The 18,716-nt window shown below is 45.4% G+C and overlaps 1 protein-coding gene across 5 annotated transcripts in view; it reads left to right on the top strand.

The window, feature by feature from the left end:
- The first annotated feature begins 6,305 nt into the window (after positions 1–6,305).
- Cfap43 (cilia and flagella associated protein 43) overlaps positions 6,306–18,716 on the top strand; it is a 77,551-nt gene continuing 65,140 nt past the window's right edge. For 4 of the 5 annotated variants that reach the window (XM_055591707.1, XM_055591710.1, XM_055591709.1 and 1 more), the window contains exons 1-5: positions 6,306–6,429; positions 7,539–7,792; positions 10,400–10,496; positions 14,773–14,940; positions 16,134–16,284. In XM_055591707.1, coding sequence (XP_055447682.1) covers positions 6,362–6,429; positions 7,539–7,792; positions 10,400–10,496; positions 14,773–14,940; positions 16,134–16,284 — 738 coding nt within the window. In that variant the 5' untranslated portion in view covers positions 6,306–6,361. The remainder of the gene's footprint in view (positions 6,430–7,538; positions 7,793–10,399; positions 10,497–14,772; positions 14,941–16,133; positions 16,285–18,716) is intronic. The other variant, XM_055591706.1, reaches the window with a different exon arrangement.

Below are 18,716 nucleotides of genomic sequence, written 5' to 3'. Positions count from 1 at the left end.
ATAAATAAAAATTTTGGCTCATGGGGAGAAAAGAATACAAAACCTTTTACTGTTAAAAGGCAATTGTCAGTGGAGTCCTGGTGGTGTACTCCTTTGATCTCAGCACTCAAGAGGCAGAGGCAGGTGGATCTCCATGAGTTTGAGGCCAGCATGGTCTACAGAGTGAGCTCCAGTACAGCCAAGGATACATTAGCAACTGTCTGAAAGCTGAAGCAGAACTGTAGATGCAACTATAAAAACATGCTGAAATACATTGTTAAATGCAAATGCTGCAAAACACACTATGTAAGAGTTAACTGTAGATTGTAAGATGTCTTTCTTCCTAAGAACTGACTGCTGTCAATAGTATCTTCTCGGGGCTGGAGAGATGGCTCAGTGGTTAAGAGCACTGTCTGCTCTTCCAAAGAACCTGGGTTCAATTCCCAGCACCCACATGGCAGCTCAGAACTGTCTATAACTCCAATTCCAGGGATGCACATAAAATAAAATTAAATAAATTATAAAAAATAGTATGATGGATGAGAAACTTAGAAGTCAGGGAGATCAGAGGTTAAGTGACTTTTTCAAAATCAATACACTTTAAAAGGGCAGAGCTGGTTTTCTATTGTAGTGTAGTCCAAACTCTCCTAAAACTGCTACCATATCTTATCAGTCATGTTTCTTCACAGCTTAAAACCTCCAAAAACAGGGATAATAGCTTAAAATTGTTGTTAAATGAAAAGATATTGTTGACACAGAGGGTAGTGCTCAGACCCTGGGGGTTACAGGCATGATTTACAATGTAATTCAAAAGAGCTGGGTTCAAAATGAGCAGGTGGAAGCAATGCTTTAAGTCATGTCTTTAACTGTTTTCTTCTTTAGGCTCCAGGAAGTAAAACAAGAAAAACCTGTTCCTTTTTTGTTTTTATTTGTTTTGGTTTTTCTTTGTTGTTTTTTCAAGACAGGGTTTCTCTGTGTAGTCTTGGCTGTCCTGGAATTGCTTCTGTAAACCAGGCAGGCCTCAAACTCACATAGATTGCTTGCCCTCCAGAGTGCTGGGATTTCAGGCATGCACCACCACCCCCGGCTTAAGAATCTATTCCTAAATTGTGTTATGAAAACACTTTGACTGAGTTTAAGAGAGTGATTTCAATAAGCGCAAAGTAAAAATTCTCCAATTCTGTAATTGACATAGAGTTTCCCTTTTCCATTTTATCTTAGATTTAATTCAGGGCACTCAGCCTCCCTCACGGTCCTTCTTCTAATATGCTTTATATCTTCCAAAAGAAAACTTTTATTTGAAGATGGTTATTTACTTATATAAACCATTATACAGCTTATTTATTTATATAAGGATGAACAGAAATCAAATGCATTTAACCTCTCCATTTGGACCAACTATGAAGCAGGGCCACACATGTATACTGCACATTTTACATAAAAGTCCACTTTGTTTTGTTTGAGACAGACCTTTGCTGTATCACCCAGGCTGGCCTTGATTTCACAATCCTCCTGCTGTGAATCCCCCAGCGCAATTTTGTACCGTTTCACCCCATCCTTACAAGAGCCCTGGGAGGGTACCAGGGAAATGTAATCAGAAAGAGAAAAAAATGCTGCAGGAACTTCAGAGATAACACTGTTCGTTTTCTCAGTTATCACAACCTATTAAGAGTCAGAGAGAGAAGAGCCATGAGCTTTTAGTTTGAGAGCTCACTTCTCTAAATCTCAGTTTTTTGAGAATATCATCTAAAGCCAACTACAGTCAGTACTCCATCTGCCCTTTCTTTCTGTTGACTTAAGCTTTTGTCATAGAGCACAACAGAGCACTTATTCTCAACTCATCATGGCAGAAAAGCCACAGAGTATGCACATGTTTAAGAAAACACAGGTCTCTAGTCCAAAGGAACACAGAAACATAAAAGACCCTGAAGGACTAGGCAGTCAACAGAGCGTCAGATCAATTGATAAAGATAGAATGTGTTGATAGGTGTTACTGTCATTAAGCTTTTGTGAGACGTTAAGACAAGGTGAGATAGACAGGGAACCCAGCAAGAGGACAAACAACGGAACTGAAGCTCTGAGGCTTTAACCAGTTACCCAATAGACGCATGCTGTCAACAGCATTGTCACAAAACACTAGAGTAGGTGCCAAGGCCAATGTTCATAACTTCCTTATAACTAAACCAAGATGAACCTAGTGGGGTTTCAGAAGGCTGTCCCATCCATAAACAAAGAGTAAGAAGTGTTAGCAAGGATCTGATCCCACTGAGACTCCTTAGGTCAGCAACCAGAATCAACTCCAATGTCAGAGAGTTTGTCAGCACGTTCTCCCGGGACTTACTCAAAAGCCGCTGCTTCTGAGGTCATGCCACTAAGCAGCACATTATTGGATTCCCACCAGGTTTCCTTTAAAACCACATCTTCGACAGGTGCTGTAATGGATTGCCCTGGTTACTCTGCAGAAACCTGAAGGCTTTTGCTAAAAACGCTGATTCTTTCCACACCGCTACCTGGTGGGCGGCCAGAATGGGATGAAAGGCCCAGTGTCTTCCCACTGTGTCTGTTCCATTTGCAACCATTGAGTAGATAGGACTTAGCCCTGCCTGTAGACTGACTGATGATCTGAAAATGCCTTGTTCCAGGCTACACTACAGAGTGAACTTGCCATATTGCTTGTCAGAGCAAGTATGCACTTTTTCCTCCTCCTGCCTGGAGTTTCTCAACAGCTGTGGTCCCGCAGCCCATTGCAAGGCTCAGAGCAAACTAGAAGACCAGAGTTCGACATTGTTTAATACTTTGACTTCATATCTTTCAGCTAGCTAGATTTTTTGCCCTTCCCCATGTAGACCTGTTTGGATACTCACAACAGGTGAAGTGCTGCTGTCAGAGGCGGAGCTCAGCTTCCTCCGGTGAGCGGGGCACACCACCTTAGTTCAGTCCAAAAGGCCAGCTGTGCTCAGGTTGGGAAATGCAAGGGTTAAATCATTGCTACGCAAGTGAGCCACCATCACCCAAGCATTCTGATATCAGCAAAGCGTTATTTTCCCATGGCTCTGTGTCCTGGTGATGTCAGCAGCAGCAGGCCCTGGTGTGCCATCTGGCAAAAGCCTGTATTTAGACAACAAAGCACATCTCTTCCCAGCTCCTCTGGGTTTCACCACAGAAGAAATTTTGCATTTTGTTCCAAGTGACTGAAACAATGCCCGATTACCTGAGGGATGCTCAAATGCTTTTTGAAAGAGACAAAGGAGAGAAGTCAGTGTCAAAGAAAAGTGAAAGTTGTTAGAATCAAAATGGAGTAACTTGTATCAACTAATGCAAGTGTAAGCAAAGAAACAAGCTGAGAAGGTTTACCTGATACCAGTCACTACAAATAACTGAAGATTCCAACCTTGCATAGAGGCTGCCTCAAGAAAAGAAAGAATGGAAGAACTCAAGGAATGAGCAAAACACACCAAGAACACCCACAGACTAGTGTGGGCATGGGCTTCTCAAGAGAGTCCCAGTTGAGTGTCTTAGCATTAACCATATACAGTTTTGGTGGCTCTCGAGTTAGATCTCAAAAGGTAACTAAAACCAGCATTTTTTTTTAATGTGAGATTATAGGAGGTGCCTTGAATGGGGTTTAAATAACAAGGTATGGCCAGGATTGCACAAGGGGGTTTAGGCGTGAACTTGTACTGAAAGAGAAATTTGGATGAGAGCCCCAGAAACTTCAAGTCTTCCGCTGGGAAGGGAGTAAGGCCTCAAGCAAATGCTAACAGCATTGGAGTTCTCAGCTGCCACACTCAGGCTAGAGGGCCCTCCCCTATCTCATGGCTCCATAGTTTCCCATCTTCCTGTTCTACCTCAACATCATTACATCATTCTTGTTATTAAACACAGTTGCTGTGGATTTGATATACTGTTTCCTGGTTTTCTCTTTAAAATTTCCCTTGCTTCAACCTGCTTGAACAATTCATAGTTTATTACCATAGGGTAAAAGGGCCAGAGAAAGAACACCATGACCCTGACTTGACCCAGAAGACCAGTGCCAAAGGAAAAATACTCTGACCCTGACCTGACCACAGGCCCAAGACCAGGGCCAATCCCTGAGCTTTCCCCAAGAATCTCACCAATCCCTGAGCAGAAAGCCATGTTGGATATAGCAAAACAGCTTTAGAACTAATGGAATGCAGCCCACAGGTTAGCAAGACCATGGTGGTTGCTCCATAATAGCATGAAGTCCTCAGGGCATGTCCTCAGGGCATAATGAATTGTAAGAAAACTCTTAAGGGTTTCCATCCCCTCACTGGGCAGTATCACTGTCACTCACAATAGCAATGCTTGATCTCTTTCAGGCATTGCTGCTGGAGCAGATCAATGAATCAGCCACCACCCTCAGAAAGAATTTAGAGATGTAGTTTGTTAGCAAGCTTAGGTTAAGATGCTTTTCTTACTGGCTCTGATGTAGAAAATCATAAGGAACAATATGAAATTCAGAAAGGCACACTCATGACAGTTGAGCTCGGGATTTTTTGAGGTCTAGAACAAGAACAGTAGTAGGCTGATTAGCACTGGCTGATGTGACTCTCTCACTAAAGCTGGGCTGGTGATCAAGATGGTTAATTTCTTGTACTCATTTTTCCCCTCAGCTACCTGATATAATTTAATAAAAAATTGTTAATGAGATGTGTAACTTGAGTATTTAAAGTAGCAATGACTGATTGTTTTTTACATAAAAGTTTAGGTTTGTGATTCTTTCAAGATATTTATAAGATCATTTTTTAAGATAAATAATAAGATAAATGATCCTTTCTTTGTAACTGCGAATTGCAGCCTGCCAGTACAGAGAAACTGGCTGATAAAGTTACCTAGCTTGCTTATATTTTGTTAATCTATAATAGGTCGCTTATTTACAAATATGTGTGGGTTCTCGAAAATAATGGTTTCTTCTCCTGTAATATGTAAAATATTTTTCAGGTAAAATTATTCATGATAATTCACTAAAAGAAAAATAGAATGAAACCACATTGTGATTTTTGTACTGCTTGAAATATTTTGCTGGGCTATATATGCTGTGGAAGAAAATATAAAGTTGTTGGAGCTCATTTGTTGGAGTTTGCTCCACCCACCCAATATGAATGTATGTATGTACATATGTATGTATGTATGTATATAACTTTACATATATATGTAAATTGGTTGGAGCTTTGCTCCATCTACCAATTGTGTGTGTATATGTGTGAAGTTTTTAGAGCTTATTGTTGCTTCATCAAGTGTGTGTGTGTGGAGAGAGAGAGAGAGAGAGAGAGAGAGACTCTTTCCCTCTCTTCTTTTTCTATTTTGCATGCTCCAGTAAATTAAAAGAGTAAAAGACTATTCTGCCGGCCACAGAAAGTACCGCCCTAGTGAATCAGAGAAAAATCTGCTGAGTGATCAGTTGCTGACTCTACACCCTGCCTCAGTTTCCCCTGACTTGTTGAAACTGGCCTTACACATAAAATCCCACTATTCCCTAAGCTTGTCCCAAGATCAAGCCACAAAAATTTCACCCACCCCAAGCCACCCTAGAAAGTTCCGCACCTCAAGAAACCCTATATAAAGCCTCCTTTCTGCTCTCTTCCTTACTGTGTCTCTCCCAAGCAGAGGCAGAGACCCTCTTGGGTTTTCCCTCCCATTAGGTGAGGTTTGTTTTGTGTTGTGGCTTTGTGCTAGTATTCTTTGGTTCCGGATTGCCAGGATACCTTTCCCCTCAGAGCTATAATACAATTACGGTGTGAATGTTCCTGGGGCCATCCTCTGCCATTCCCAAATACATACTACTTTCTTTGGAGAACCTTTGTTTGGGGTTTGTTTTGTTTGCTTTTTAGGTTGACAGTGGCCGGGTGAGAAGGAATGAAAGGAGAGAGAAGGGCAGAGAAAGAAAAGGATTAGACAGGACAGGGGAGGAGGAGGCAAGGGGATGAGCGGAGAAGAGCATGGCCTATCACTCACTGGATTACTTCCGTCTGCCAGCTTCCTAACGGGAGACACCTGAAGTGTTCTGCAGCCACTGAGCCCTGGGTTCTGTAACCTCAGGCAAGTTCCTGCTTCTCGCTTTCTTAGGGATAGGAAACGGGCTCAGCCAGCACCGGGAAATAAATATTTCCAGGGCGTCTCTAGGAGCCACGCAGCCGGGGGCAGCATGCCAAACTAATGGGTCAGAACCACTCCAGCCAGCATCCACACCCAAGGATCCGCTCCGCTCCCGCTCGCCTATGGGCGTGGCCAGCCAGCCAATGGGAGCGGGGTTTCCGGTCTCCCGGATACGGGTGTAAACAGTGGCGTCTTCGCGGGCTCCCTAGTCCACCAGCAGGACTGCGGCGTAACGGCCGCAGCCCCCGGTGGGCTGAGAGTCAGCATGGCGCAAGGCCGGGAGCGCGAAGATGCCTCCCCGCAGTTCGCCATCAGCTCCACGCTGTCGGTGAGGTGCGGCACCGCGGCCGCGCGGGGCTGGGGGACCCTGGGTTCATCGCTGCAGACTCTCCTCTCCACCTCCCCTCCCAGCCCCCTGTGCGGCCTCTTCCGTCCGACCCTTCGGTCCCTCACCGGATGACTGCCCCTCGGTTTCCCACCGCACCGCAGTCCTGCTGCGGGGACCCTCGCCTGTTTGCCCCGTATTTGTCTCCTCCATCCTTCATTTCTGCACCCCTTTCCTTTCTCAGCATTCCCCTGCGCGGCCAGACCCACAGCTCCTACAGCCCTCCTCTATCCTCCTTCCCACTCCCTCCCTCAGGATTTCCGTGCCCTGGTGCTGAGCCTCAGGAATCTGGAAGAGCTGTAACAAGACATTTCTTTCCTTCCTCGTCCGGGGGGGGGGGGGGGGGTTGCTGCGATGCAGTGTCCTCTGTCACTGCTGTGTGCTTCCATTTCATGAGGGGACTCAGAAAGCCCGTGTCCTTCACTCTCTTTCCTCCATTTTCAAATATGTCTTTAATACGTAAATAAAACAGAATTTTCCTTATCTCAGACTTTCCTTCCAACTATATACGCACCACAGAATCCTCGCCTAAAACGTACCTTTTCTGTTCTAACCCCTCTGCTCCTGTGGATTTCATATCCTTTTGTTTCGTGCATTTACGTGTATTTTTGGGTCTAAAACAAAGCCGCATATTCTTCTTGTGATTAATCTATGAAGCAGTTTATGCGGCTTACAACCACATAGGGTGCTGTCCTACTCAAAGGGTGTTTTGATTTGTTTAGTTGGTTTAGACGCTTAATTTAGTTGTTTAGATGCTTTTTCAGTTCAGTTTAAAAAGAAAAAAAGTCAAAAGAAAAGAACCCTGATACACCGCAAGCTCGCTTTCACCTAGAGCCATCTCACTGGCCCAAGACATTGAAACGTCTGTAGTGTTGACTCATACTGGTGTCACTGGTGTCACAGTAAGCGTGTGTGTCCATCTGAAACACTGTTGCAGAAAGGGAGTTAAAGATGAAACAGATGTATTTCAAAGATTGGGATGGCTTTCTGGATGCTGTGTTAAGAAGGAAACGAGTGAGCGTGTATGATACTGATGGCTGTCTATCTTTTCTCAAAGATGGGTGCAAGGATTCCCCAGTCAGAACGTTCAGTTTGTCAATGACCGCACCATCTGCTACCCTTCTGGGAACTTCGTGATCTTCATGAACCTCGACACCAAGAACAAGACTGTCCTCCAGTGTATTAATGGGATTGTGGGCATCGTGGCAACTAACATTTCTGGTGAGGTTGTGGCTTTCTCTGACCGCAGGCTAAAGCCCATCATCCACGTATACGCCTTTCCGGCCCTGAGCAGAAAAAACAAGTTAAAAGGTATCTGGCAGACCCTCCTGAGCTGCCCCACCCCACCCCCAGAATGGAAGGGTATTTGTTTTTCCAGACAGGGGTTCTCTGTGTAGCCCTGGGTAGCCTGGACTCACTCTGTAGACCAGGCTGGCCTTGCACTCAGAGATCCACCTGCCTCTGCTTCTCGAGGGCTGGGATGAAAGGGTGCACCACCACACCTGAGTACTAAAGGACGAAGGCGGTTTGTACTGTGAAATGTTGTGAGCAGAAGCAGTCAGGCGGACCACTAAAGTTTAGCCGAGTTCACCAGCCGGCGTGGTGTGCTTCTGGTCAACCCCGGAGCTACCTCGGAAACTACCCAAAAGGGCACAATCATCCTGTTGGGGTGGCACACACCTGTGGACCCGGAAACTTAGTGGCTGAAAAAGCCCATTTAGGCCCAGGATCTGGAAACCAGACAAGGCAAGTTAGAAGAAAACAACTACTCCCTCAAAACAAACAACAACAACAACAACAAACCCACAACAACAACACACACATAGACACACTCATACACACACAAATTGGCTCCCACCGGAGGAGACCTACCAAACCAACACTTTAGTTTTAACAAGATTTCTCAGGTGATTCCTGAGTATTAAACAATGAGAAACTCAGGGTTAGAGAACTGACCTTTTCTGGGACCGTATTTTTTTTTTTTCTTTCCTGGTACTTTATTGCAATTTTAACACAAACAGGTGCTTGGGTAATTGACAAGTCTGAACCTCACTGTTCTTAAACACATGCTAATGCCTAATGTTAAGTTTGTGGTGACCCTAGAGGAATGCACACAAGAGCACACACAGAGACACACGCACGTGCACAGACACACACCTCAAGCACTCATTCATGGTCACTGTCGGTTGTGTTATTGTTGAATCAGTCACAGGTACAGCCAACCTCCACACAAGGAGGTTGCTGCGCGTCCCCTCTGTCTAATGAGAGCTGCCTCCGTGTAACACAACTTGATAAAAGCAAGACCCTGCCTCAAACAAAGCTAACAATGCAAGTCCACGTGAGCGTGGTCAGGAAGCGTGATCTTGACAGGCCGTGGTTGCACATGGGCCAGACAGGTGTCTGGTCAGTCGGCACCGTCGCCCAAGTTCACGTGTTGTCTCTGGAGAACCTGGTCTGTGTTCTTCTCAGACAAGGACACCTTAATGAAAACACGATCCAGCCGGAAACTGGGAACTGTGTGGACTTCAACCATGCTCCATGTTTAAGATGTCCTCAGCTTAGTTTTGTGGCCCCAGCCCTGGGCGAGCCAACAGAGGTTAAGCCAAACCAGCAGACAGCATTTGGTATTGAACAACAACTCCCTAGAAGAAGCCACACAATAAAAACTGAAATACATCATCAAGGATGTCATCAGTGTCGTTCGTTGTCAATCAGAAGACCAAACCAATACAATAAACTGTCTGACAAACATAAACAGCCGAATTTATAGCCGAAGAGCATTGGCAGGTCAATAGTCTGTGCCAACAGAGATGATAGTTTTGAGGTGTGGTTTAAATTCAGGGGCTTTTTCTTCCAGTCAGGTTCACAGTTTTTTGGGGGGGCTGATGATGGTCAGTCAGAATATGGAGAAATTGTAGCCTCTTGCTTGCTGACGGTGGAGCATAAACTAGAACCACTGTGAGAATCAGAACTCAATTTTAAGGAAATGTGATGGTCTGAAATATAGAGAGAACTGTGTGTAAAAAGGAGCCAAGAGTATTATAAAAATGAAATGGCCCACACCCTTGGTACCTGAACAGTGGTGAATATGTTAAAAATCCCATGATGAAAGCATAAAAACAATTATTAAAATACTCAGAACAGCCACACAGGCACAAATGTTAAGGGTGAACTTGGGCCTGTGCAACCACACTAGAGAAAAGGTGGTCAAAAGGAAATCAGCTCTGTCCCTGCTAGACGGAGATGAGCCTGTCCTTCTTCCAGCCTCCCCAAACCCAGCCTGTAAACATCCCATTGCCAGGGTTTTAAAGCAGTGTTGGCATTCCTTCAGCCAGGCATTTCTTCTAAAGAACTAGGAGAAACTAAGTTGAGGGCCAGGTATGGCCTAAAGATTTATAAATCCCTATTTATAATTTCTATTTGATATATTATCTAGAATTATTACCACTTCCCAAGATGCACGAAGCTTGAGCAACTGTTCTAATCCCAACGTCTCATATTTATGAGACATCTTAGGGGTCGGTCCTTGACTTCAAATCAGGCTGGGACACTATAGTGTAGTTTGTCTGAAGACAAAGACCTAATGACCTGAATAAAAATGGATCTTACTAAGTGAGGTGGAGCAAGGCTATAGTCCTCGCACTTTTGAGACAAAAACAGGGATATCATGAATTTGAAGCTAGCCTCGACTACATAGGAGAACCTTGTTTGAAGGAAAACAACACAAAACCACTGCCAACAAAAGCTTTGCTCTCAGCTTTCTGAATGTAATTTTACCCGAAGGCCAGGAGGTCACTTACTTCCTGGCAAAGTACCTTAGAGATGTGTGCCAGTCACTAGGAACGGCAAGAACTCTGCGAGGCCATGAGTTCATCTGGATGTGACAGTCAAGTCCTTGTCATGGATTTTGTATTTTAGGCAACATCCTCCTGGACTACACTTCTCTTTGCTTCAGTTACTGTGGCAACTACCTGGCCAGTTTCTCATCCCTCCCGGAGTTTGAGCTGGCCCTCTGGTAAGTCCCAACAACCTGAGGTGCCCTTTTCTTCAGGTTTCATTCTGGATTTTACCAAAGGGTGTACACACAAAAACCCCAAACAGGGGACAATGGAAAGAAAGAACACCCTAGTCATATGATTCAATGTTATTCTTATGCTCAGGTATGAAATCTGTCAGGGCAAAACATCATGACACCATTTAGCGACATTTGGTGCAGTATTTCCTTAACCAGGGTTAAGAATGCAATTCTACGTACATAAAGTTTCGGTTTTCCCTAAAGCAAATGAGTCTTTTGATTTGTTAGCACGTTTACTGCCTGCTCTGAAATTAGGATGGTCTGTGTATTTGAGATCAGTTTAAAGTGAATGGTTCGTGGGAACACTAGAGCAGCATGTTCAGAGTAGAACAGTCTGGGTAGAGAAACCTGTGGGTCAGACAGACGTGTCTGTGCTCAGCTCTTTCAAGTGGCCAACTTTGTAGATGCATTCTCTGCCATGTATGGTATAAAACTCTCTTGGGGGTTGGGATTTTTTTCCCCCCTTGGGGGTTAGGATCTTTTTTTTAAATGGGAAGTGCAAAATGTTCCTGGGATGATTGAAGCAGTCTTTGAACACCAGCATTTCTACACAAAAATCTAAGCTTCCCAGTTCAGAGAGCCAAATTTGACTTATGTACCCCTTTACTTTACTTTGCTATTTTACTTTAGTGGGTATTTGTCTGCATGTGGGTTCTGAGAAGCGAGCCCAGGTCCTCTGGAAGAGCATTCAGTGCTCCTAACCTCGGAGACATCAAAAGCTGAGCCTAGTGTGGAAGCCTGCACCTATAATCCCAGCACCTGAGAGGCTGAGATACAAGGATTGTGAGAACTTCCAGGCTAGCCTTGGCTACACAGTTTTGGGCCAGCCTGGGCTCCTATGTAAAGTATAAAACTCTGGGGAGTGAAAAGAGAAGAAAAAACAGGGAGAGGAAGAAGCAGGAAGAGGAAGGGAGGGAGCACTCTACTGAAGACTCTTGGTGTAGCTCACAGTGAAATGTTTTCCAGTCATGTTTAATTCCCTGAGTTTGTACTTAGCAACACACACACATGCACACACACACACACACACAAACAGACACACACACACACACTCAGTTTTACTGAGATATAACCAGTGTATATGAACTGTTCGTGTACAGAGCATAAAGTTTAGATTTGGTCTCATGCAAGCACCCTTGAAGCCACACCATAATCAGGACAACAAATGCACTCCTTATCCACAGTTTCCTTGTGCCTCCCAAAGCCTCACCCCTGTTCCTTGCCACACATTCCCTTCCCCCACTCTCGTTCTCATTCCAGCCAGCCTCCAGTGAGCTCCTGTCACTCAGGATTCATTTTCCTTTTCTACACACTTCCAGCCCAGAGGCCATATTCTCAACTGTCTGCTGTCATGCACCCTCATGGTTTGGAAATCTGTTAATTGTATACCTCAGTGGTTTTCTTTGCTATCCCGTGAGGCATACCATGTAGCTGCATGTTAACTATCTAGAGTCTCTTTAGATAAGGTTTTTGATCTCCTTATGACAGCTGTCTTCCTGATCCAAGGAACCTGCACCTATGAATGGGAGGAGGGGGAGAGGCCATACACCCACAGACAGTGAGCCTCCACTAAAGAGAAGACAGTGAGCTCAACTAAAGAAGAGGAGCCAAACACCCAGAGACAACTAAAGAGGGGGTGGTTAAATACTGGTAGGTGGAGTGCGAGAATAGTTTCTGTAAGTCTCTGGGCCACAGCACTTGACCGAGGTCATACAGTGTCAGCTGTTTCTTAGATAAAACACTCCACCTCATAAAGCATGCTAGTCCTTACCCCTGGGGCCTGCTCATCCATGCACAAGGACAGCAAAGTTTAGGGTTGTTGTGTTGTTCTTATTTTTTAGTATCAGAGACATGGGTTAAAACGAGGAACAGATCCACTTTTGTCAGGGAAAGCTGCTTGGAAATGCTTCCCAGCACCAATGTTCTTTCCCCGTGTTTGAACTGTTTAATCTGTAAGCTACTTGTTAAATTGCTAAGCAGAGTTCAAGTCTGAAGGGCCTGATATATTTCACAGCTTCCTGTTTCTAAGGTACATGGGAGCATGTATCAGCAGATACAGCATCCAATCCAAGAGTGGAGGGGGAAGCAAGGAAGGATTCCTGGGAAGGGAAACGGTGTTTAAACAGACCCTCATATTGGTTTTCTGAGATCACCATGACAAATACCAAAGAGTAAGCAACAAATTCATTGTTTCCAGTTCTAGAGACCAGAATTCCAAGCTCTGTGTGCAGGCAGACATGGTCCCTTCTGAGGGCTGAAACTCTTCTGTGCCTAGTCAATTCCCATTGCTGCTTTGACGGCCATTTTTAATGTTTCTCAGCCTATAGATGCTTGGACACAATTACCTATGAGCTATGCTAAAGGACACATCACTGTTTATCCTATAGGCAGAGAAAGGGAAGCTATGTAACAGGAAGGAATAATGGGAGGAAGGAAGTTGAAGGAGGCAGTGGAGAGAGTTGGGGTGGGAGAGGGGCAAGCTGACCTGAGGCTGACTAAGACAAGTAAGTGGAGATGTTGACTGAGCAACTGAGGCATCAGTTGTGGGTTGACTAACAGAAAGAAGTGCCTTTCCTCACGGGCAGGTATCTGGGCTTGAGCTGCCCTTGGACCATATGGTGGCTCCTCAGTATCCCGTGGCCATTTCTCACTGTCCTGTTGTTACATTCTTGCTAGGGTGTTGCTCTCATCGCTTGTCTTGAAGGCGGCCTCGGGGGAAGGGGGGGGGGAGTCTGTCTGTCCACTGACTTGTGTGTTGTACTGACGAAAGAGTCATTTCATAGGCTGTTGACTCCTCTGCACCTTGCTAGATTTTATGCCGAGGGCCTACATGTGTGTCCTTGGGCACATTGGAATCAGGTGTGAATTCAGACACAGATGAAGTGTGGAATCAGTCAAAAAAGAGTTGTCCACAGAATTGGACAGCCTCTTCATCAGTAGAAGAGTCGAGGCACCTGACAAACTGGGGCTGAGGGGATAATGAGGTGCCCCATAGAGACTGTAGACACTTCAGACAGTGGGAACAAGGCAAGTTCAGGAAACACCGTTACCTAATCACTGCTCTGCCAGCACCGGGGGTGACAGAACCTCCACATTCTGGTGTGTGTGTGTGTGTGTGTTTCCCACTCCTTCATCAAAGGGCTTAGCTGGAAGAATTGGAGGCTATTTCCTCAAATGGACAAATCAAGTACTCCATTGTTGCAGGATATTTGATTCCACTGTGAACCCCAAAACTGTGAACTATAAAAACCCTGTTTATTGTTTGGTATGGTTAAGCTCTATCACACACCTTTAGTCCAAGAACTTTCTGTTTATTATAAACAGGTGATTATGGTGTAGTTCACCCAGCCCTCACACACACCTTCAATCCAAGAGCTTTAGGTACACAGGATCTAATAAAGTTAACCCTAGGTCAAGAGGCAGAGCAAGAAACCAGCTATCAGGAATTAAAGAGTAGGAGGGACTTTGAATTGAGGGGTATTTAAGACAGCATGGAGAAGAAAGAGGAGCTTTTAGCTCATGGCTTTAGCTTAGGCTTCAGGTTCTCAGCTTCCTGGCTTTGGGGGCTTCAAACTAGCAAGGCTGTGGCCTTGGGCTTTTTGGCATTTCCTTCTGAGCTGTCAGTTGAGCTAGTGAACCTTTTGGTTTTTTCCATCCAGACCTGAGCTGAGAAGGAAGGCCAGGTGGGTGCTTTCTCTGCCCCTCTGAGCTAGCAGCTTTTACCCCAGCATCTGGCTCCTGAGTCTTTATTAGCAAAATAAAATAGTTGGACTTTCCACTTTTGTCTTTAATAACAGTCTATTTAAATTTTTTTAATTCAGTAAGTGATCTGTTGTCATCAGTGAGTGCAGGAGAGCCAGGTCCACATGCAGAGCTCAGACACAGCACTTAAAGATTTAGAAGCAACACCTACTCTTCAGCAAATGTGATGATATTTCCATTCCCCAGGTTTGAGTCTGTTAAATTCAGATTAAAAAAAAAAAGGACAAAATAGCCCTGGTACAATGATACAATATTTAACATATATAGAATTTCATTACTTAGAGGGGATTTATTTAAACATAATCACTTAAAAATTTGTTTTTTATGTCATGGGTTATGTAAATTATATGACAAACTATGTCCCAGTTGATGTGAATTGTCTTAAATCTGGATATTTTCCAGACATAGTATTAACCCAAACTTTTTTTTTCATCAAATGCTGTTTCCATCTAAGGAACTGGGAAACCGGGGTCATCTTGTGTAGGAAATCAAATCCTGGAATGGATGTGACCCAGATGTCCTTCAACCCCATGAACTGGCAGCAAATATGTTTGTCAAGTCCAAATTCAGTGAGCGTGTGGACCATTGAAAGAAGCAACCAGGAGCATCATTTCAGGACAAGGTAGGGGCCTCTGTTGTTCCACACCATGTGGTAGTCCTCATTCGAATTCACAACCATCATTGGGCCACTTTGATGAATTAAGTGGCTTCACACAGTGCACACACACGCTGTACAGATGAGGGGTGGGGCCAGCTCCCCTGTGCCCACATTACCACTGGTGCCAGTGTGTGGTGGCTGGTGGGTAGAGGGAGCCCTCCGACATTAAGATGGTTGTAGGCTGCAGTAAAGATCCCCACATCCTCATACACTGGTAGTGCTGGCCACTGCCATCAACCCAGACCCCAGCTGCAGCAGGAAAACAAACCCAAACATGGCCCTGGGCGGCGGCAGCATCTCAGACATCACCATGGCCTCAGCAGGTGCTCAGGGCTCTCACATCAGGCTGCTCCTCACTGCCTTCATGTCTCTAGTTCTGCCTTTTTTCATAGTGCACAAGCAGTGAGACTTCTCTTCCTGTCCCCTCTCTCTACCACTTGCTTGCTCGATTCTTTCTCTCCCATCTCTCCACCGTCATCTCTCCACCACCCTCTTGGTCGGGCACTGCCTGTGGTGTCTCAGTGCTTGCACTGCACCCGCCCCCAGACCCACCTTTATAACCACACAGGCTGAAAGTAGATATACGATAAACTTGAAGATGAATTTTTGTCAGCAGACATTTCAGAGATGGCTGGATTCAGACTATATCAGTGTGTGTGTGTGTGTGTGTGTGTGTGTGTGTGTGTGTGTGTGTTTCAGCTCACAGCATTTTTATTTGATTTAGTTGCCAACATTCAAATTTTGAGATGTTTCCCATAAATGTCATCTACAACAAATATCCAGACGGCATTTTAGAACCAAAATTTTTGCATGTCAGCAACTCTCTCTGCTGGACCCAAGTGGTACCTGTCACCTTGGCAAGAGAAGGATACGCTCCTCTTGGTTATTCGGCCCCCAAGGCCTCCCCACAGCACTTGTTCACAGTTTCCGCCTTACACGTTAACTTTAGATGTTCTCAGCTTAGTCCCCATGCACTTAGCTTTTAACTGCTCATAACTTGTCACTTCATGGCATACATTTTAAAACCCTTTTTCTTGGCCTCTTCCTTCTCCATGTTTTTATGGCGGAACCCTCACCATCTCACACTGGTACACACAACCTCTGCCCATCACTGCTTGCTGTTACTCCATTTGTTTTGGTGTCTCCCTTCTCTACAGGATGGTTAAGCTTCCTCTAGAAGATGGGACCTTCTTAAATGAAACAGATGTGCTTTTCCCCACCTCACTGCCCAAGGACCTCATTTATGGGCCCATAATGCCACTGTCAGCCATTGCCGGGCTGGTGGGAGAAGAGGCAGAAACGTTCAGGGTAACTATCTTGCTTGCTCCAAGAAGGCAGTCTTGGAAGTGAGGTGTCATTGGTTATGAGACAGCTGGGAATGGAGGACCATCTTGATTGTTACTGAGTCTCTGAGAAGCAGAGACTCCACTTGCTTGAGTCTGGACAACTGGGGAGATGCTGGCAAGCACGGGGCACCCAGGGGTGATGCTGATTTTGGAGTCTGGATGACCAGGAAGATGGTGACAGGCAGTTGTGACCCTGATTTTTTTTTAACCTACTGATGTTGAAGGACTGGGAAGCCAGCTGAGACGTAGAGTGGGAGCTGGCAGATAGACTTCCTGTGCCCTGTTAAGGATGATGTGGCAGGGGAGCAAAGGGGCGGGGCTGGTGAATAAGCAGAGAAAGGCTGAGGGATGGAGAAGAATCACACTGCTAATGCCTGGAGGACCACGGAGGGGGAATTTGTCAACAGCTTCACACCCATGCTCCTTCACCCCACCCCGGCCATTTGCTTCTTTCCACACATTTCCATCGTGCTCCCTCCAGGTAGCAGGGCTCTCTTTCAGGCAGTGGGACCACATGGTGACCAAGCAGGAATGACCCTGACAGACTAACAACAAAGCAAAGAGAAACCCTGACCCATTACACAGGTCACAACTGCAACAGCAGGGCGAGGTGGCGAGGAAGGGACTGCCATACACCAGACCTGCTTTCTCGAGACTCAGAGCTCAAGGAACCATTCCTGCTACAAGAATAAGGGATGTTTCAAGTGCAAGGGACAGCACGTCCAGAGGCCCTGGCTAAGATGGCCTGGCATGTTGGAGGGACAGAGAAAAGAGCCATATGGTAGACGGGCAGAAATGGTCAATGTGGCTCAGAATTGTGGTCAGGAGGAAGACAGGGCAAGGAAGTCGCAAGACAAGGCGTTTGGGATGAGTCCTCTGGGCCACTGGTCCTGTTAAGCTGTTCTGTGAAACTAGCCAGTGGATAAAGGCGGAGGAGATATGCCCAGTGAAACAGCACTGTAGAAAATGAAGCTGTGAGCGGAAGTAATTCATCGTGAAAGACTAGATTATCATATGTCTGTGGCAAGCAGAAGGAAAGATCATGTTCATAGTATTTCTTCTAATGAATGGACGTAATTCGCTTTTGCAGATTAGGAAGCATGACTACTGTGCAGCCCAGTTTCTAGCCTTGGAACATGTGCCACCGGCTCTTAGCCACAAGGGGGCAGCAAAGTAAAAACCAGGCACTCTGCCAGTTATTTGGCGTCTAGAACCTCCAATTTCTCCCTTTCTCTCTCTCTCTGTCTCTGTCTCTCTCCTCTCTCTAGTAAATGTGTAGAAGTCCTAATACTTCACACTAAATAGTGGGTCCAACATGAAACATTTAAAATTTAGGCAACTGTCCTTTGCCTTTGGAAGATGCTATGGCATCTTTTAAACCTCATGTAAATGCCTCTGTGCAGTTTCACGAAGGTAGCACCGGAAACAAAGCTCAAGTGAGGCTCCGAGTGCAGAGCTGTGCACCTGTTAGCCCAACACAGCGGGGAGGGGGCCTCAGGAGGGGCTGTAGCTTCACCAAGAGCCCCCACCTAAAGAAGCAAGGTGAAGCAGGGTAAGATGCCCACGGTCGGCCTCTAGCCTCTAAGAATGCACCTCCACCCACACACACCACACCCACGCCACACCACACCACACAACACACCACGCCACGCCACACCACACCATGCTACACCGAAACAGGAATGCCTAGACCTTGCTGTGTTAAACAAGGTTCATGAATAAACCAAAAAGCTTAATTTCATGGAGCCTCCTGCTCCATGCAGCTTCACCGCTTTCCGAAAGCAGCAATGTAATGCTGCAGTATTATGACTCTGTGTCATGTCAGATGGAGTTTAACTTAAAAATCTAATTTCCCAGGAGCTGGCCTTTCATTTTATATACACATGTACAGTGAGGAAAACAGACAAGACGCTGATTAGTGATTGCCCCATATATAGGCAAAGATTATCACTCAAACGCCTCAATTTCCTTCCTTCCTTTGAATGCAATTTCTATTTTCTTAACTTTGAATTTCTTATTTCATGTATGTGAGTGTTTTGTCTGTGTGTATGTCTATGTACTGTGTGTGCCTAGGACTCGTGGAGGCCTGAGGAGGGCATTAGATTCCCTGAAACTGGAACTACAGATGGTTGTGAGAATTGCACCCAGGTCCTCTGCAAGAGCAGCCTGTGTTCTTAACTACCGAGCCACCTCTTCGGCACCTAGAAGGTCATTTCTTGTGACCTGAGTGCTAATGGCAAAGAAATCGATGATGACTTGATCTATGTGAGAGTCTCAAAAATCGGCAAGCTGGGGCCTTTTATAATATTACGGGCATTAAATAATCCCATTACCTTTTTTGTAGCCACCGCCAGAATGGCACATCATAGGCCTTTAAACAGACCTGATACACAT

The sequence above is a fragment of the Psammomys obesus genome, unplaced genomic scaffold, assembly GCF_907164565.1.
Source record: "Psammomys obesus unplaced genomic scaffold, mPsaObe1.curated_primary_1811, whole genome shotgun sequence".
NCBI lineage: Eukaryota > Metazoa > Chordata > Mammalia > Rodentia > Muridae > Psammomys > Psammomys obesus.
This window is presented reverse-complemented; position numbering and strand designations above follow the sequence as displayed.